The sequence below is a fragment of the Chelonia mydas genome, chromosome 14 (assembly GCF_015237465.2).
Source record: "Chelonia mydas isolate rCheMyd1 chromosome 14, rCheMyd1.pri.v2, whole genome shotgun sequence".
NCBI lineage: Eukaryota > Metazoa > Chordata > Testudines > Cheloniidae > Chelonia > Chelonia mydas.
The window spans coordinates 2152331-2173033 of NC_051254.2; the positions used below are offsets into that span (position 1 = coordinate 2152331).

The window sequence follows — 20703 nt, forward strand, 5'->3', positions numbered from 1 at the left end:
CAGTGATTTAGACTTTGGAATTAGGCTCACCACCAATGGACTAGCAAACAAACAGTAAAAACAAGTATGATTTGTTGATTTAAGGTTGTTTACTTTGTATATTTTGACACGTGATGTTGACAATTTGTGCTTTAATGGTTTATAAAGTTGTAGCTTTTTGAATTTCAACATCAGCTGTCATTAAATAATTGTTTGACCCCCCCTGTAGTTTCCTGCAACTGTGAAAATTACCCCTGATAAAAATATAAAAAAATGATTAAATATAAACATTGATATTATCCGTGTGTGTGTATTTCTGCTAAGCCTATAAATTTCTCTGTCTGCATTCTTTGTTCTAATGTCTCTTTCTCTGGTATTCACTTAGGTCCAGAGTGGAATTCCAGAATTTCTCTTCAAGCTGTTAGTTTTACAGTATCTGACAGACACTGATGGGAAAATGTGGCTACGCCAGCAGTGCCATTTGTATATCGTTGAAATTCTTGATGTACCTCCAGCACCTAAGAAACCAGCAAGATTTGTATGTATATGTAAATTCTCTACATTTGTCACTTGTCTGCGTGTGTTTTTGTGTTACTCGTATTTATTACGAGATATGTTCTATGCAGTGATGTGATACCTCCAATTTTAATGTATTGGAATGCACTGTATGTCTTCAGTACAGAGTGCTATTATAAATGTTCCTGCTTTACATCACAAGCAGACAATAAATTAAGGCCACAATGATTTCCCTAATTCAGTCACAGCTAATGGCCACTTCCTGCTGGCTGTACGGCACTGGCTGCTCTAGAACATTTGCACGGAAAGAGAAGCGCAAAGTCTGATCTTTTAAACTGTATCTTGTATTTGTGACAAAACTTGGAATTTTATTTGTTTATAATGTTTTTGTAAATTCAGAAGTAGAGTTGGGGAGAGGGGGAAATGACAGAAATGGCCCCCCGCTGTTAGGTGGTATTGAAAAGGTAGGGAGGCAGTAAATGGGGATAATAATGTCCTGGGGGTGGAGGGAGAAAGGGAATAGATGAGGGAGAGAGAATTGCTATTGCAGCTACACTCACATTCTGCTCTACACTTTTTAAAAGTGCCCCAGCTGTGTAACCCTGCAGCAGCTAATCAGTCCTGCCAGAAAAGGGTGTTTACAATCTGCGAGGAAAGGTAAAAGAAACAGCATGAGAGGATTAAGGCCACCACCTTACAATACAATACTCTCCAGCAACCACACACCACACAACAAAAACACTAACCCAGGAACCTATCCTTGCAACAAAGCCCGATGCCAACTCTGTCCACATATTTATTCAAGTGACACCATCATAGGACCTAATCACATTAGCCACGCCATCAGGCTCGTTCACCTGCACATCTACCAATGTGATATATGCCATCATGTGCTAGCAATGCCCCTCTGCCATGTACATTGGCCAAACTGGACAATGTCTATGCAAAAGAATAAATGGACACAAATCTGACATCAGGAATCATAACATTCAAAAACCCATAGGAGAACACTTCAACCTCTCTGGTCACTCAGTAACAGACTTAAAGGTGGCAATTTTGCAACAGAAAAGCTTCAAAAACAGACTCCAGCGAGAAACTGCTGAGCTTGAATTACTATGCAAACTAGATACCATTAACTTGGGCTTGAATAGAGACTGGGAGCGGCTGGGTCATTCCACATATTGAATCTATTTCCCCATGTTAAGTATCCTCACACCTTCTTGTCAACTGTCTAAATGGACCATCTTGATTATCACGACAAAATTTTTTTCTCCTGCTGATAATAGCTCATCTTAATTAATTAGCCTCTTACTCCACCTTTTCATGTTCTCTGTGTGTGTGTGTGTGTGTGTGTGTGTGTATGTGTATATATGTGTGTGTGTGTATGTATGTATATCTATCTATCTATCTATCTATCTTACTATATGTTCCATTCTATGCATCCGATGAAGTGGGTTGTAGCCCACGAAAGCTTATGCTCAAATAAATTTGTTAGTCTCTAAGGTGCCACAAGTCCTCCTGTTCTTTTTGCGGATACAGACTAACACAGCTGCTACTCTGAAACCTTTTTTACCTTTCAATGGTTTATTTATGTTTCCCCCTCTCTTATAGATTTCACATGGACAGAAGTATAATTTCCTTGATGTGTTCCCCAAAATAACATGTAAGTCTCCCAAGGAAGTCCTGGATATGGATGTGCAAGGAGGCCCATCTGAGTACAGCACAGAACCTGGAATGGATCAGAAGGAGTTTTGCAGTGAGGCCTTCCAGAGACCTTTCCAGTACTTGAAACGATTTGATCGTGGGGATAACCTTGATATGTTCTGCTATGAAGAAGGCTCTGTTGAAGGGACCCCAGCGGAGTGCCTACAGCTGTTCCTGATACATTGTGGGGTGATAGATCCCACCTGGTCAGAACTGCGAAACTTTGCTTGGTTCCTGAATGTTCAGCTGAGAGACTGTGAAGCTTCTGTTTTCTGTAACCCTGCCTTTGTCCAGGATACTCTGCAGGGTTTCAAAAATTTTGTGGTCACCTTCATGATTTTAATGGCAAGGGATTTTGCAACGCCCACATTAAACATTTCTGATCAAAGCCCAGGGAGGCAAGTTTTTGACATGAAAGGAGTCACAGAAGAGGATCTTATTCCTTTCCGCATTCGTAAAAAGTGGGAGTCTGAGCCCCACCCATATATTTTCTTCAACGAAGACCGTGTATCCATGACGTTCATTGGCTTCCATCTGCAGGCCAATAATAATGGTGGCATTGATGCCATTAATCCCATGAGTGGCAACATCATCAAGAAAGATGTAATGACCGTACAGCTGTACAAGGGATTGGTACTTCAGAGAGTTCCCTTCAATATTAACTTCGATCAGTTGCCCAGAGATGAGAAACTAGAGAAACTTTGCTTGGTTTTGGGAATCCAGTGGGCAATGGACCCTGACGAAACCTACGAGCTGACAACAGACAATATACTCAAGATTTTTGCTATTGAGATGCGATTCAGATGTGGCATCCCGGTTATTATCATGGGGGAAACTGGCTGTGGGAAAACAAGGCTTATAAAATTCCTTTGTGAGCTGCGCAGGAGTGGTGTTGATGCAGAGAACATGAAACTTGTGAAAGTTCACGGCGGCACAAGTGCGGAGATGATACATGCCAAGATCAGGGAAGCAGAAGACATTGCTGTCTCCAATAAGCGGCAACATCAGTTTGACACAATCCTGTTTTTTGATGAAGCCAACACGACTCAAGCCGTCGGCAGCATCAAGGAAGTTCTGTGCGACCGCACAGTAGAAGGGCAGCCTTTGGTGAGTGGCTCGGGTTTGCAGATCATTGCAGCGTGCAACCCTTACCGTAAGCATGCAGAAAAGATGATTCAGCGTCTGGAGTCAGCTGGTCTAGGCTACCGTGTAAAAGCAGATAAGACCAAAGATAAACTTGGCTCCATTCCACTGAGGCAGCTTGTGTACCGTGTCCATGCTCTCCCTCCAAGCATGATTCCTCTGGTGTGGGATTTTGGGCAGCTGAACGATATCACTGAAAAAATATACATACAACAGATAGTACAAAGACTTACTGAGTCGATACAAATATCTGCAGCTGAAATTGGGGTAGTAACAGACGTGCTTTTTGCCTCTCAGAGGTACATGAGAGGAAGAAATGATGAATGCAGCTTTGTCAGCCTGAGGGATGTGGAGCGCTGTGTGGAAGTTTTCAAGTGGTTTTACAGCCACAGTGAGCTTCTGCTAAATAATTTGGAGCAGTATCTTGCAGAGAAGGGGTCTGATAAATGTAAATTAAAGAGAAACAGAGTCATCTGGTCCTTAATACTTGCAGTCGGTGTTTGCTATCATGCATCCTTGGAAAAGAAAGAGTTATACAGAAGTGTTATCTGTAAGTACCTTCCAAAACCTTATGATAACCAGAAAGGGATTCTGGAAGAAATCAGCCTAATGCAAGATCTGTTCTTGAGTGGCGTGCCTCTGAGAAATACCATAGCGAGGAACTTAGCCTTGAAGGAAAATGTCTTTATGATGGTCATCTGCATTGAACTTAAAATCCCTCTGTTTCTTGTTGGAAAGCCTGGGAGTTCCAAATCCCTTGCCAAAACCATTGTGGCTGATGCCATGCAAGGGCAGGCTGCTTATTCTGATCTTTACAAGGAAATGAAACAGATCCATTTGGTGTCTTTCCAATGCAGCCCCCACTCCACTCCTGAGGGAATTATCGGTACCTTCAAGCAGTGTGCTCGCTTCCAGGATGGAAAGAACCTGAAGGAATATGTCTCTGTGGTGGTGCTCGATGAGATTGGGCTAGCAGAAGACTCTCCAAAAATGCCCCTGAAGACCCTGCACCCACTCTTGGAAGATGGTTGCATTGATGATGTTCCGCTTCCTCACAAAAAAGTTGGTTTTATTGGGATCTCCAACTGGGCCCTGGACCCCGCCAAGATGAATCGAGGTATCTTTGTATCACGTGGCGATCCCAGCAACAAAGAGCTCATAGAAAGCGCAAAGGGGATCTGCTCTTCAGAGCGCATCATCCTGCAGAGAATCGAATGCTACTTTCCCATCTTCGCGGACGCGTACGAAAAGATTTGCAAGACCCAAGACCGAGAGTTCTTTGGTTTGCGCGACTACTACAGCCTCATAAAAATGATTCTAGCTTTGACTAAGGCCTCAAAAAGAGAGCCCACACCTTGTGACATAGCACAGGTTGTTCTCCGTAACTTCAGCGGCAAAGATGACATCAATGCCTTGGACATATTTACATCTAGGATCCCAAAAGAAGGAGAAATACACGCTGATGATGTCAGCACCATTGATCTGGTCCGGCAGAACATTCGCAGCAACAGTCAGGATGGTGAGTGCAGATACCTGCTGGTGTTAACTGAAAATTATGCAGCGCTGCAGATCCTCCAACAGGCTTTTTTTGCGGAAAGACAGCAGCCAGAGATCATCTTTGGCTCCAGCTTTCCCAAGGACCAAGAGTACACCCAGATCTGCAGGAACATCAACCGTGTGAAGATCTGCATGGAAACTGGGCAGATGGTGGTCCTCCTCAACCTGCAGAATCTCTATGAAAGCCTGTATGATGCCCTCAACCAGTATTACGTGTACCTTGCTGGCCAAAAGTACGTTGACTTGGGCTTGGGGACCCATCGAGTGAAATGCAGAGTGCACCCAAAGTTCCGTTTGATCGTCATTGAAGAGAAAGAGGTAGTGTACAAACGCTTTCCCATCCCACTGATCAACAGGCTTGAGAAGCACTACCTGGATATCAATACCGTCCTGGACAAAAGGCAAAGAGACATTGTGGAGGAGCTAATGAAGTGGGTGAATGACTTCATAGCCTTTGATACAGAGAAGCATCTCATGGGCAGGCAGGAATATAGCCCTTCTGACGTCTTCATTGGTTACCACTCTGATACCTGTGCCTCAGTCGTCCTGCAAGTGACAGAGAAGCTGAAGCAGAGATGCCGTCCTGATGAACTGATGCCAAATGTGCAACAAGAAGCCCAACTAGTGCTGCTGAACTGTGCAACACCAGATTCCGTAGTTCGCCTGGGCAGCTCGCGGCTGAGCTCCTGTGTGGCAGATCATCTGGCCAACAAATACTTTAAAGAGCAGCAGCACACCTCTCTTGTGGATTTCCTCCAGACTCACATCCATGCAGAGTCCAGACATCGCACAGTCTTCACGGAGGTGAGTCTCCCTAAAATTTCTCTGTCTCTCTCCAAAAAGATCCTCAGGTCCACAAACTGTCCGTGCACTAGGCTTTTGAATTCGCTTTGTTGGTAATACAGTATCAGTTCACGTGGGTAGGGGCGATGTGAGCCTTCTCACTGTTTCAAAACCTAGATCTGCCATTATAATGATGTGGGGTGAAAGGTGCATTTCAGTGGTCACGCTGATTCATCCTGGAGCCTTTAATCTCTGTGTGGCTTTGGCATCCATGAGGTAGTATTCCCAGACGCTCTCTAGAAGGAGATTTTTCAAGGGCACAAATAGGAGTTAGCTGCCTAATTGCCCTTTGTAAATCTCCCCCTCTAATCACTCAGCCAAAAAAAAAAAAGATTAGCCCTTACCAAGAGCTCCAGATCCAGGTGTGCCAGAGGTTTATGATACAGGAGGAAAAGTAATTGAATTGAAATGAAAAGGAAAACTGACAAAGGCACATCCTATGCAGCGTTGTTGTAGCCGTGGCAGACCTAGAATATTGGTGTTCCACCTACACAGAGCTCTTCCTGGGGACCTGCTCTTCAAAGCTTGTCTCTCTCGCTAACAGAAGTTGGTCCAATAAAAGAGATTACCTCACCCACCTTGTTTCCTAAATGCGTATCCTGGTGGTATATTCTTGTGCCATGTGAGAGATCTAGGTTTAGGTGTCCCTTGTAGATGTTAACATCTACAGCCACGCATGGTGGGATGGGATGGGAATGACAACTCCACTTGTGTAGTGCAGGGCTCAGAAAACGAAATTGTTCACTCCTCAATTTTATGCTGGTAGTTCTGAGCAGCAGCAGAGGCAGACAGTGGGGTTATTCACAGGAGAAGACGACTTTAAACAAACAGGCTGGTGGAGGTGTCGTGGAGCAGACTGTTTTTTTTTTTCCCCCTTGCCCTTCCTTTCAGCTGTCAGAGGACTTCAGGTTTTTCAGACGCTTACTAGCCAGACACTGGGTACAAACGAAGTTTATGCACAGGATCCAGGGCAGCACCCTGGTAAAAATCTTTGCACCCTACTCCTCCCACTTTCCAGCACTGTGGATGGAAGGATGGTGGGCCTTCTGACTGGGGCATATATTGCGTCTAGACCCTGCAAGTCAGGGCCTCCTGAACACTTGTCTTGTCTTTTGTATCTGTCTCTGGCTAGTAGGTTTAGTCCTTCAGTTAGTCCATGTGGAGCCTGAGAACTCTCAGACTTCAGGGGCACGTTTTATAAAAAGCAAAACCAAAACACACCCTTTAACACAGTTCATGAGATCAGCATGTTGGGGTTTTTTAAAAAAGTGTAAACATGATGCAGTTGAGACCCAAGGATCAAGAGTGCTCAGAGGAAGAGCTCTAACAGAAAGCGCCTTACAAATGAGGGCCTACGGCATCGTTCCAGAGCGTAGACAGGCAAATGCTGTCATTCAGTTGTGACTTTCCTTGTTCATCTCTGAGCTAAGAACTCACATTGCAATTCTTGTCTCTAAGATCACCACTTTCTCCAGGCTTCTGACAGCCACTGACTCTGAGCGTTTGAAGGCAGAAGTGCAGGGTAAGGTTCAGAGCCTCTCCATCCGGTCCTGGTCCCTTCAGCAGTTCGACACAGAGCACTCATTCCTGAAGGAGATTCGGTGAGTCTGTCTGCCTTGTCTTACTCTGAAGAGCGGACACTCTAGGTTAAGTTCAATGATGACAGATCATTAGAGCAATAAATAAATACCAGACCAAAGAGAGGGAGGGAAGGAAGGAAGAGTGCAGAGCTGAGGAGTGGGGTTGCTAAGGTGACTCGGAGCACAAGTTATGTTAATTCCAAGTTGTTGGGGCAAGGGAATTTGTTTTTAAAATGACGCTATTCTTACACAGGTGGATATTTAATATCTTGTTCTCTCTGCAAGAACCCAAAGCTCATATGGAACCATTTCCTCCATCTTCTTTCTGCCCCCAGGAATTTCCTTGATTCTACATCTGAAAATAAAATCCTAATTATTCAGACGGACTTTGAAGATGGTTCTCAAAGTGCCCAGCTCATTGCCTCAGCCAAGTATGTCACGCGTGAGATAATTGTTGACTGTTGTAATGTCTTCCCCAGTCTTAACTTAGCGCATTATTGGAGTGTCACTCATTGGGTCCTCCCACTCTGCAATCTACCATTGTAGTAGATTTGATCTAACTTTTGCAAGGGCCAACCATGCTTTGGACAGTGTTAAAAAAGACGGATCAAAATGAAAACTGGTGCACAGAGCTGGGTTGACTTGTGCTCCCTCTTTGAGGTAAGATTTATATTTGAAAGCTTAGAAATGCTGGGGGAAGGAGGGGATGTCTACCAAAATGAAGTTTTTAGTGACAGGGTCAGGACAACCTGCTGTAGGTCTGAGAGTCCCAGTCCATGTTTGCCTCTTCCTGGGGGAGAGGGGAGGAAGAGAACCCTGTAACCTTTGACCAGCATTGTGGAAGGAGGGAATATGTGCCCTGGAAGCCTGAACAAGGTTGTCTTGTTCAGGGCACTGTACTGAACTTGTCCTCGGACATTTCCCTTCCCTTGTAGATACTCAGCTGTTAATGAAATCAACAAGGTGGAGTTGGGAGAAATCTCAGTCTTTGTCTACTTTATCACTAAACTGTCCCGGATAGAAGGTGGAACCTCTTACGTGGGATTCCATGGAGGTAAGACTGGCGTTTTCAGAGCTCAACAAGTTTGTTCATTTGAACCATGATCAAAAAACTGGAGTGATTTTCATTCGGTACGTTTTGCTTTTAAAAAAATCCAGTGTCCATGCTTCCTGTGGCTTACCAGAGCTGCCACAGCTTGCTACGAGCAGCACCCCACCTGTATCCTCCCCTGCCCTGAGTCGTCCTAGTCTCTTCTGGAAGGATCCCTTATTTCTGTACTCAGTGCTAAATAAATGCTCTTCCAGTTTCATTTGAGAGAAACACAGCTAGAGCGTGACCCCAGCTGTGGCCCCTTCCTCCCATGGCTATCTCATGAATAGATCCCAAGGCTCTATTTTTCCCAGCAAGTCCTCCACCAACCCTGTTGTGCCCTGAGGAGTCTCCTTGTTTTAATTGGTTTCAGAGTAGCAGCCGTGTTAGTCTGTATTCGCAAAAAGAAAAGGAGGACTTGTGGCACCTTAGAGACTGACAAATTTATTTGAGCATAAGCTTCCAATGAAGTGAGCTATAGCTCACGAAAGCTTATGCTCAAATAAATTTGTTAGTCTCTAAGGTGACACAAGTCCTCCTTTTCTTCTTGTTTTAATTGCATCCTCAAGGCCCCCATAACATGCTTATCCTTCCAGTCAAGGAGAATCGTACACTACTGTATCCAGAGCAAGTCACTGCAACTCTTTAATTGACAGGAAGGATTACTGTTCTTTGATACAAGAATCAAACCCTGGCAGTTCCGAGCACAAACCACTAGCCTGTTGGACCAAACCTCTGTTTGTTGTTTAAAGGTGCTGGCAGAAAGTTCTTCAGAAGCTTCTGTGGAAGAGCATGTTATAGACCTGAAATGTCTTGTTCTCTGTTTCCAGGGCTGTGGCAGTCAGTGCACATTGATGACCTCCGCAGATCCAAGGACATGGTCTCTGATGTGACTGCCCTGAGGAACCTCACTATCAGCCAACTGTTCTGTGAGGATGTGGACAAGCCTGAACGTAAGCCACATGCTGGGCATTCCAACAGGAGTGGTAATGTACCCTAGGGGAACAGGATGAGAGGTTCATGCATCCCAGACGTGCTGATGTGTGGGATCAGAGAGTCAGCAGAGGAAAGAAAAGCATCCACATTCAGCACAGAGGTTCTAATAAGAACTTAAGTATTATAAGAGTTTTCAAAACTGTGAGGAAATACCGTAAATCCGAAGTAACTTTTGTACACTGGGCAATAGCTATTTATTTCTGGTAGAGCTAATCCATGTTTCTGGGCATACTAGACATAAAATCTCAATTTATACTTTCTTTGGAGGGTGCTGAGTTGGCTACAGATGATGCACTTGCACTACCCCATCATCTTTGAAGACCTCCCTTCCAGCTGCAGGCCATCAATGAAGTCATTTTGGTGGTTTCAGTTTAAATCCCCCGTTGTCTTTTGTCACAAAACTCTGACACTCATGCTGTTGGGCACCACTGGTGCACCCTGTCTTAGGACTGGAAGAGAAGGGTGTACTGCATTTCAGGACTCGGTTATGGGAGAAAGGGTCCTAGGATTTGAATAATGGGCGTTTTGCCACTCAGAACTGCACTGCTCTGGTTAAGTGTTGAGGGAAGATCAACTGGAATGATTTGACACTGGAAACAATTTCTCACGGTCTTGTTTAGATTTTAGTTCACCTAAATATGTAGGAAGAAAACATTCTACTTTCCCCAATTCTTCCTGCTTTCTTTTTTCAGTAGAGGACTGAGAATACAATTGCAGGTATGATGCCAGAGCCTACCCCCCGCAGCTCTGAAATCAAAGTCACTTGCTTTCTCTCTTTCCTTCATGAAGGCCTGCAGGATCAGCACTTGTAGCTGTGCTTAGAGAGCCATACTCAGCAGACATTTAGGTGATCTGAGACTATAGAGGATCTAGGGCTTTAGTGTCCAGCCTGTATTAAAAACTTTCATCCCATTGCCCTAGCAGTGAATTTCTTTTCTTTCTAATTCGAAGTTGTGTATTGTGGTTGTAGCTATGATAGTGGATGGAGAAGAGCAAGAGGAGGAGATGGAGGTTGAAACAGCAACGTCTGAAGCAGAGGAATGTGTTGTAAGTTCGGAATCCATTCGTTTTACTTTGAATGACTAAATATGCCTCTCTACTCTCTCTGATAAGGTACATGACACATTTTATACCCAAAGTCATCTCTGACCCTTGCAACTCTGATGTTATCCCATTGTTATTCACATCAGAAATGCTGATGATTGAAAATAACCATTAAAGAATGATTCCATACGTCATTCCAGGGACTCACCTGGGCTACTCTTTGTCCCTCACTTTGAGTCTCTGTTTGCTGTTTTAAAGGTCTCTGAGTTGTTTGTGACTTTCAAGCTGAGGCCTGCGTTTCAGAACTCTTAGCTTTATTCATTTGCCATTGTGAGTTGGTATTTGCAGTTGAAACCATGTTAGTATCGAACTCCTGTTCATCCTAACGAGGGAACCTGGGCAAGAACCTTGGTAGTGCTGGCTTGTGCTCATCATACTTTATGTGAACTCGAAAGAATGTGTAAATGTCAGACTGAATGTGTCTTGCTGAAGTCTGCATTTCCCAGGTTGTCTTGTTGCAGCTCCTAAGTTAATATTATCACCTCCACTTCTGATTTCTGAGCTAGCTGATTATCCAGTGGGAATCTTGTCCTACCTTTCAGTTAATGTTAGGTGGAGAGCCAATTCACAGCAGTCACAGGAGGAGTATGTCATGTAAAACATGTAGCCTAGTGCAGAAAAGGCTGTCAATGTGAATCAAAGGTGAAAGGAAAGGAGGAAGACAGGAGAAAAGTTGCATATTTACATAGGCATGTTAATGCGAATATAGTTGTAATTTAAAAAGGGGAAATGTGCACGATCATAGAGTAATACCAGGTTTGTTTTCCTTCTGTACCTGGAAAGACCCAAGTCCTGGACACCACCACTCTCCTGAGGAGCTGCGTGCAGAGTGCGGTGGGAATGCTACGGGACCAAAGTGAGGGCTCCTGCCGTAGTACAAAGAGGATCGAGATTCTTCTTGGCTTTCTGTCTAAAGAAGATGATTTGAAAGGTATGAGTTCCCAAGGGCCTTGCCCTGGGTTTGTAAGGGGGGCTGAATTCCCTTGTGAGGCCCTCTGCTGAGTGACATTCACATCATGAGAACTGGATTCTGCCCAAAGATCCAGTGATGAATCCACTATACAATTCCAGGGCGGAGAAATACTTGGAGAACTCTGCTTTGCTTGGTTTAAGGGGGTGAGTAATGCCCTTTCCTCTTTTGGATCTGGAGCTTTTCTGAGACTAGGTAGCTGGATCCAGTGGAGAGATCCCCAGGACCCAACAGTGTCTGCACATGGTCTCCAGAATTATGCGCACCTCACTGGAGTTTGTCTGCATATATTTTAATTCCATTCTTGATGATAATGCCTTGCCTGGGGTCTCAGATCCTGGACAGCAACCTCAGGAGGTGCTATAAATCGGCCAGCTTCCTTGGTTGACTGGGTTGTGGACGAAAACTTGGAGAAACTTGCTGTTAGTCACTTCAGCATTTGGCATGCGTGCGGGGGTAAGGAAAAGGGGTTGCTGAGCTCTGTGCTCTTTCCAGCCTCCTTCCTGAAGATAGTGAAGAATCGTCTCTTCAGCCTCTTGAAGAAACAAGAAGAAAATCCCTTTAACTTGAAAGACTGGGTGCTGCGGGAGGCTGCGAACCTTAATGCCCTCCAGGAAGCTGGGACTTTCAGGTATGGACAGCAGCTAGGCACATTACCACTTGGCAGCTTTTTAAAAATACCGTCTGTATACATGGTAATGATAGCAGAGAAGGCACGTTCATGTGCTCTGAATATTGGATCTATTTAAGAATGGTGTAATAGTCTCAGCCCAGTGCTGGTAACTCTCTAGTCCTGTGTTCTCCTTGCTTCAGCGGGAGCATGGCTTGGGCATTGTCAGCTGGATGGGCAGTGCCAGGGGAGGGAGACCATAAGTGCACTGTTACACTGAATGAAAACAGCGGAGAGAAAACCACACACCAGAGAAGCAGGTGGAGAAATGCAGGATTAGGGGTCTCTCCCTTGTTTACAAATGTAATTGAGCGGATTTCCCCTTGGAAACATCCAGCAACAGCCACACGTTGACTTCTGAACATGCAGATCAGCAACGCTCACTCTCTACTTTGTCTGCGTCCGTGTCTCTGTCACCCACAGACACACCCTGTGGAAGCGAGTCCAGAATGTGGTGACTCCGTTCCTGGCTCATATGGTGTCAATCACAGACAGAGACTGCAACCTGGAGTTATTGGTCAGGCCGAATACAGAGGGCTGCGTGAAACATCTGTGGATGTTCATCTTCAGTGATTTGAACCTTCTGAGCATCCCTTACAACGTGGGTAACAGCAGGTGAGCTGCCGAAAACTGCAGTGGGAGGGCTGGGGTGAGCGACACTGAAGGCCGATCAAGTTAATGGCTCTATATGGGCATGGAGAACTAACACACAAGTTATTTTCTCTTGCAGCATAAGGGCCAGGGAGGACGTGTAATCGACGGGCCCTACCAACACTGTTCTGTGATTGGCAGGACGGCTTGTGTTGTCCAGTCCTACAATTCTGTCCCTGTCTTCCAAGTGCTGAATGCCTTGCTTTTGGCACTCAGCCCCAGCCACCTGCTTGAAACTGACCTGAGCCCCCCAAGTGGTAGCACTGAGCACTAACTGCCCACTGTCTTCTGTTTTGCATGTGCCCCCGCTCAGCTCTCAGACCGAGACGATTCTGGTGCAGAATGACATGAAGGTGCCTGCACAGGCTGGCAATGAAATGCCCTTCAGCTGGAGGATAAAGGATTATTTGGAAGAGCTGTGGTTGCAGGCTCAATACATCCCAGGCACTGAAGGTGGGAGCCCAGTTTGAGCTCAGTAAGGAAGAGCATTGCAGCTAATTCCTTTGCTGAAAACCCTGGGTTGTCACTGCAACTATTTTCTTATGACCATGAGGCTGCTTTCAGTGCCCCTGTCCCATGTAAGACACTAGAGTGCTGCGCATTTAACGTTATCTTTTTCATGGTCACCCTCTCTCGTTTTCTGTGCCCCCCTATACTGGAAATACCTGGGAATATCAAGAGTTGATGTGTCAGTGGACTCCAGTACTCTTGTCTTTGGGCCAGGTCCTGCCTTCAAGTCCCTTACCAGGACATGGGATCCCATTCATGGCAGACAGCAGAGTACTGTGCTAAGGGAAGATGGGGTGTTCTAAAATTAGTCACTCAGCTGCTACAGCAATGAGCATAGACTGATTGTCACAGAAATGGGGAAATATGGTGGCGTGGTTTCTGCTCACATCTGTTGTGCTGTCCAGGTAAACGTTAAAGATCTCTGGGCCCTTTACAAAGGCAGAGAGAGGTGATCTCGGTGCCTGACCAATACCCCTCCTCAGTAAAGCGGGCAGCAGCCTTTGGGGCTGTGAGGGGAGGTAGCGCTTAGGGTACCACCGCTGGGTGTTTTGTTGACACTGTCACTGCCCCACCACTGGTTAATTCTGTGCCGCAAAACCCTTTTGGGAGGGGAGCTGTAGCGAACTAATTTTCCTTGTAACATAAAACTTCCGTTTGCATCCTGATGTTCCAGGCCATACGGAGAAGTTTGTGGGTATCTTCCAGAAGACTCCACTGGGCGAGTTTATTTCCAGTCTGGGTGAGGCAGAAAGGAACATGCTCTTTCACTGCTATGTCAGAGACTTCATCCTCCTGACCATAGGCCTGTCCTCCTCTCAGGAGTTACAGGTCAGTGTTTGAACCAAGGACCAAGAATAATTTAGATGTGGGAGCAGAGCTTATTTCATACATGATACTGAAGAACGTACGCTAGAGCTTTCACCTGGCCTCTTTCTCAAGGGACTCAATCTGAGTCCCTCTTGTGGAGGTGCCTAGCAGCTGGATGGCAAAAGGAAGATACAACTTGCCACTGGAACACTTGCCACTGGAACCACTGTTTCAAATGGTACTTTCAGAAAGTCACCTGGTCACCTCTGTTAGGAGCACCTGGGGACACTGACATGATAGCATATTTACCGAATCCACTCAACAACAAAGATTTGCTCAGTAAAAAAATATTTAAAGTCATTTTCTCTGTATAGCGTTGATTAATTCAGGAGTGTTCTTGTAAGCATTTTGGGGCAGAGAAAACTTTTATTTTCCTTCTTTTCTTTTAAATGTTCAGTTTCTGCAAATCGCCCTCTTATCATGCATTGAGGAACTGAAGGCAGCATCCGTAGGCGGAGAGGAGAAGATGCTTTCCCTGCCCTGGGTCCACCTTGGGTACCATCAATTTAGGAGCCGGCTGCAGAACTTTTCCAGGATCCTGGCTGTGAACCCCAGTGTCCTGAACAGTCTTCTCTACCAGGCTGAGAAAGGAAGCACTTCGTCACCTTATGAGATGGTACGGTCTCTATCTGGCATGATGTGATTCTTAGCCCTGGGAGGAAGAGAGCTCCAACTAGCACAGCTCCCCGACATGGCAATTCCGTTCCCTTTGATCTGTCTTTCTATTTCAGAAGCAATAAAGCACCTGCAACAGTGGGAACTGAAAAATAGACATGGATCTTTAATACCCTGGATATTCAACCCATTATCAGATCTGCCCTGTAGTAATGGCAAGGAATAATTAATTTACCACAATCTGGGTTAATCTCTGAGATCTGCTAATCTCTGAGATCTGCTAATCTCTGAGATCTGAGCCAGGGGCGCACAAATCCTGGAACTCCAGGAATGCAATCCAGTGTGCACAGCACTCATGAGTAACCCTACAATAACAAACCAGAGCACACAGCCCACTACTCACAAGTAGCTGTGAAACTGAGCTGGGAAGAGGATGTCACCTTTCCAGCTGTCAAGTTAGACTAAAGCCTCTGTGTGCATGTGCCTGTCTAGGTTCTGGATGTGTTTGCTGCAATGGCTTGTGCTGAGATGCTGGAGGATCAAGTGTTGAAGTCCAGGCCACAGATTTGGCTACAGCAGGTGAAGAATCTTCATATGCCCATTGAACTGGTCTGTATGGAGAGCTGTTCTAAGGACAGTGGAAGTCAGTGCCACCAGCTGCTCCAGGAAGTCAAGTAAGTAACACGGACCCACTAAGAATCTCAGTCTTGAAAGACTCCTTGTATCTTGCTCTTCAAGGGGACGATGTCTAATATGGACTGAATGTATCTACAGTACTGTTGTTCTCGGACTAAAACTGTTTTAACCCCTCCAGGGTTACTGCTGGGCTGCATTGATTGTCATTTCCCCAGAACGTGTCTGTTCTGCATTACAGGGCTTTCTCTATTTTCCCAAGTCTATAATAAAAAAACAAAACAAAAAAAACCCAGCAGATCCCATTCCAAATGGGATCCAGGATCATTTTAAATCTCTGGATGAAATCACTGGGCGGGTCCTGGTGCTTGGTAGACTGCCACTGTTGATGTTACAGCTCATCTCCACATTAATCCCTCATGTACACTGACTCTGGCAGACATTTGGAGCTTCACCCCAGTCGTGCTTCCTCTCTGAGGACGGTCCCAGACAGTTTAAAATTAACTAGTGTCTTAGGAAAACAGGAGCAAGTGAGGGCGAGGAGAAACCCTATAGATAGTGGAGATCTCTTATTAGCTCCATGATATAGGAATCAAACCTATATAGGGTTGTCCTTATCCACAATCTAGTCAGCGTATGGTTGTTTACTCGTATGGTGGTAGCACCTAAGAACTCCACTGTTCTAGGCACTATACAAAGAGACAACAAAAAGGCAGCCTTTGCCCCAAGGAACTTGCAATCTAAGTATGAAATGAGACAATAGAGAGATACAAGAAACAGTCGAGAGAAGCACAAGGAAACAATGAGACAGTGCTTGTCAGCATGAAAAGCAGTGGTCCTATCACACTGCTCTGACTTGATGTTCTGATGTTGCCTTTTCCCTTCCTCCTCCCTATTGCATTAATTTCAGCCCAGGAGGCTCCCTTGTGATAGTATTGTAACTGTGCTTTCTCTCTGACAGGCTTCGGTGGAATCGGGTCTTCTCTATGTCCCTCTTCGTGGAACACATGCTGCTTGGGACTGAGTCCCTGATTCCAGAATTGCAGGATCTGGTAAAGAGACACATCTTGCTGCTAGGCAATGTAAGAACATCCTCATTAAGCAGCATCTGGGGTTGAAGTAGGGATCCCTCCTCTCTTTCTGAAAGATTATTTGAATTTGCTAAAGGAGTGCTATCCAAAACCTGTTCCTGGTCATTAGTTACAAACAGAGCTGGGTAAATTCTTTAGAACAATGAGTTCTCAACACATCTCATCTCTCCTTCTCTTCATGAATTGCCTGCAAACATTGCGATTTCCTCAAATTGTCCTTCATAGCCAGTTTCACAGATCCAACTGTGTAGCTATAGGAGGCAGGATCAAACCTGTCAAATCTGTGGACTGGATGTGAGACCTGCCCTCTGAAAAGCCCCTGCTAGTTCTGTTCTGCATGCAGAGCTGCAGCCAGACTTGCTGTTTGCAGCCAGTCAGAATCCTGCTTCAGATATTAAGAATCTTTTGCTTCCATAAGTCAGTTGTCATTCTGAGCTGCCTGTAGGAGCTGCTGAGCTCCCTGTTGTTTTGCTGAGACTTCCTGCTTATTTCCTCCCCTGAATGAAGGATCCACATCCCCACAGACCCCAGCTAGAAAGAGGTCACCCAGGCCTCCCTTTTCCAAAGGTGAGTCACAGAAGCAGGCAAAGGAAAAGCCTAAAAAGGAGAAAAATCTGCAACAGCACCCAGAGGGGAGCCACACAAGAGTGGTGCTTGAAAGGCCACCCTGTCCCCTGCTCCCACAGCTACTGCAATTTCAGAGGCCCCCGACTGCTCTCAAGAACTGTCAAGCCAGCTGCTTTTCCCTGTACCAAAAAGTGTGGTGATAAACTGCTGTGCTAATGTGAACAAATATATATAGGCATTGCTGGCTGCATTTGAGGGTTTTTCCTTCCTTTTGCTTCTCCTGTCCCTGGAAGTCTCCATCTAAAGCAGCAAAGTAGAGTCACTTATTGTTGCCCTCCCTTCCAGTGTCTTCAGTGGGACTCTGACGTCAAGACTCATAAAACTTTCACTGCAGTGATGAAAGTGCTGTACCAATGTAAGGAGGAAGCCAACGCAACTATTTGCAAGTAAGGTCATTGGGATGGGCATGTTCCTAAAAGGGTGTGTTCGTAGGTTTACACTAAGCATTGTAGAGTTTTGCCTTGAGCCTGGAACAGAGAGTGTAGCATGCAGAGCATGTGGACTCCGGGGTGAGGAGCGCACAGTTCAGTCAGGACACTGACAGGCTGAGCGTTGGGAGATAGGAGTCCCTACAGAGCTTGTAGGGCGTGCGCAGGGAGGACCTTTTCATCTCCTTTTATGAGACTATAATTTTGTATTTTCCCAAGTGTTTTTTCAACATATTATGCAGTAGGCTGACTTCCGTGTATCCTGTCATTACTTCCCACTTCCCTCAACAAGTGCGAGGCAGCTCTCTCATGAGCCTATGAGCTTCAGCATAGATTGAATGAATGAAATTTGCTGCTGTTGTAGGAATGGGCCAAATTTATCCTAAATGTAACTGGCGACCATGGGCGGCGGGTGAACTGCTGGCTTGGGGAGGCGAGCCCCGGCTGGCGCTCTCCTTCTGCCTGGGGCCTCACCCCTCCCACCTCCCTTCCCCCACTGGAGCCCAGAGGGCACCCCCACCAGCTCCAGGCCTCCCAAGCGTCTGCCCCAGCCCCGGAGCGCCCAGCTGGTGGGCAGGCAGTGCGGCCCCCTGCCTGAGCCCCGGAGCGGCAGGCAGGCAGGCAGCTGAGTGCGGCCCCCAGTGTGGTGGGTGGGCGGGCGGTGTGAGCACCGGTTCCAGCCGCCTGGCGTCCCTGGCTGCAGGCTGGCCACCAGTAAGTCCCATCCCGGGGCAAGGGCACCAGAGCGCTCCCAAAAGGGGGGGGAGGGTGGGATGGGGTCCCTGCCCGAGATGGAGGCGAAAGCAGCCTCCTGCCCGTGTCCCAGGCCCCCCAGCCAGGGCAGGTGGAGGGACCCAGGCTCCCCACAGTGGTCCATGCAGCTCTCCCCTACCCGGCTCCAGCTGGTGTGGGGGGGAGCCTCAGAGCCGCAGCCCGGCCATGATAAGAGCTGGGTGGACAGCTGTGTGGAGCCGCCACGGACCCTCTACCTGACCGTGGTGCGGGGAGCCTGAGCAGCCCCCGGCCCGTGTCCCCGCCCGCCCGGGGCAGGTGGAGGGTCCACGACTCCATAGCTCCTGCGTGGCTCTTACCGTGGCCAGGCTGTGGCTCTGAGCCCGCACCCCCCACAGGCTGGAGCCGGGTCAGGGAGAGCTGTGCGGGCAGCTGTGGGGAGCTGGCATGGAGTTATGGACCCTCCTCCTGGAAATGGGCCAGGGCTGCTCTCAGCACCCCAGGCAGGTGGAGGGTCTTCTGTGGCTCCCCAGCCAGGCTCCACAATGGCCTGGCCAGGAGGGAAGAGGAGGGGAAGGGGGCAGGGTCCACCCCGGAGAAAAGTGGAAGGGCTATGACCTCTTGCCCCCTCTCCTCCTTGTTCCAGCCCACTGGCCCAGGACCCTGCCCACATGGGAAGGAAGAGCCACGCCCACAGCAGAGAATGGTGGGAAGCAGGAGGGAGCCTGGGGGTGGAGTGTGGGCAGGGCCACATAGGCAGTTTGGGTAGGCTTAGCCTTCCCCCGCCATTGATACCCACCGCCCATGAATATGTGGGATGAACTTCACCCTTACATCCTAGAGAATATATCTCTGTGGAGTAGGTCAGCTGGAGGCTCTAGATCACTTGGATTATCTGTTTGAAAAGGAATCTAGGCAGGAGGATAAAAATGTCCTTTTGGTTTCTTGGCAAAGGAGAAACCAGTAATATTTGTCACAAGCACTTTTACATGCTTAACTGTGAAAATAAGAGAATAAAATGAATAGATTATTCCATATGTTGCCCTAATTTACCTTGGGACCTAATTTTGGTGGGTGCTTACAAATGCCAGTGCAGGGTTCACACTGAACTGTAGCAATTAGTTCTCTACCTGTTGGATGTTCTATGCTGTAACCTGGAATCTTATTTTTGCTTTTATGCACCAACAACTTTCTGGTGTATGGCAATTTTGTATTCATCATGGTGAAAGCTGGATGAATAAAAACAACTTGCCGCCTTATCCTCTTCCCCTACCTTGAGAGACGTGCCAGTGAGACCCAGGTTCCCTCTTCTGGTCTTTTTAATCTGAGTTGCAGTAGAAGACTCTTTAGGCCCGTAGCTTGACTGCTTGGATTTAGTTGTGTTGATTGGATTACAGATATGGTCTGAAGCCATGTCCAATCTGCCTGGAAGACCCTAAGGATCCAGTCAACCTGCCTTGTGATCATGTCTTCTGTCAGAGTTGCATCAAACAGTGGCTGACGCCGGGGCAGATGTTCTGTCCATACTGCAAAGTTAACCTGCCAGATGACTATAGTGTAACCATCTCCCAGGAGCTCAGGTATTCCATCCTTCCTATAAAAACCCTGCGTCACTAACCCTGCAGCAGGAGACAATTGGGCTAGTTGTGTTGGGAGACCCTGACCCTCAGCACTGAAGGTCTAAGTACAGGAAGAGTTGGCAGGATAAATTATACTGGTCTCCGGTATTTCCCCTCTGCCCTGTGTTTAAAGATCTGGCGAGGAAGTTACCTCATTCCATTGGAGACGTTTCAGATATTCGGTAGAGCAAAGTGCTGTTAGTGGCTGAATCAAGCAGTTGAACTATTCCTATCTTGGGTCGCTGGTTTCTGCTTCTTAGCAAGAAGTCAGCGGTAACAGCGTCCTGGGTCGCTGGCAGTCAGATCACAGATGACAGTGGGGTACAGTTTTCATAGATAATAGCTCTGAGAAATGCCTTGTAATAATGCCTTGTTAAAACTCTGGTTGTTGATAGAGTCTCGTTTTGCTGATAAAATCACCCTATTGACCATGGGCACTTGAGCTTTACACACAGCGTCAGGCGTAGAGTTTGAGGCCAGAAGGAATCACTAGATCATCTAGGTGGATCTGTGTAGCAGAGCCGCGCAATTTAACTGGTTCTGCAGTTGTCTGGGTACCTTAGTGATTTCTTTTCCCACCGTTTCCTCAGTGTTGCAATAAAGAGGAACGCCCAGTTCCGTCAGATGTGCAATAGCTTCTTCATAGACCTGGTTTCCACCATGTGTTTCAAAGATAATGAACCCCCAGAGAAAGCGGTGATCCAGGAGCTGCTGAGACTGCTGTTTGTTCACCGGGAGCCTTTGAGAATAGGCCCCACAAGTAAGCTCAGTTCCTCTT

General features: G+C 46.7%; 1 protein-coding gene across 10 annotated transcripts in view; it reads left to right on the forward strand.

Annotated features, from left to right (window-relative positions):
* Nucleotides 1-20703, forward strand: part of RNF213 (ring finger protein 213) — a 93257-nt gene that overhangs the window by 49465 nt on the left and 23089 nt on the right. For all 10 annotated transcript variants that reach the window (XR_006285635.1, XM_043527638.1, XM_037914625.2 and 7 more), the window contains 18 exons: nucleotides 365-517; nucleotides 2107-5703; nucleotides 7201-7343; nucleotides 7658-7753; nucleotides 8258-8376; nucleotides 9243-9365; nucleotides 10379-10455; nucleotides 11296-11443; nucleotides 11978-12113; nucleotides 12576-12767; nucleotides 13117-13256; nucleotides 13987-14141; nucleotides 14578-14796; nucleotides 15288-15469; nucleotides 16390-16510; nucleotides 17432-17532; nucleotides 19704-19886; nucleotides 20516-20685. Coding sequence is in view for 9 of the 10 variants with exons in the window: in XM_043527638.1 (XP_043383573.1) it covers nucleotides 365-517; nucleotides 2107-5703; nucleotides 7201-7343; nucleotides 7658-7753; nucleotides 8258-8376; nucleotides 9243-9365; nucleotides 10379-10455; nucleotides 11296-11443; nucleotides 11978-12113; nucleotides 12576-12767; nucleotides 13117-13256; nucleotides 13987-14141; nucleotides 14578-14796; nucleotides 15288-15469; nucleotides 16390-16510; nucleotides 17432-17532; nucleotides 19704-19886; nucleotides 20516-20685 (6055 nt within the window). In the remaining variant the exon portion in view is untranslated. The remainder of the gene's footprint in view (nucleotides 1-364; nucleotides 518-2106; nucleotides 5704-7200; nucleotides 7344-7657; nucleotides 7754-8257; nucleotides 8377-9242; nucleotides 9366-10378; nucleotides 10456-11295; nucleotides 11444-11977; nucleotides 12114-12575; nucleotides 12768-13116; nucleotides 13257-13986; nucleotides 14142-14577; nucleotides 14797-15287; nucleotides 15470-16389; nucleotides 16511-17431; nucleotides 17533-19703; nucleotides 19887-20515; nucleotides 20686-20703) is intronic.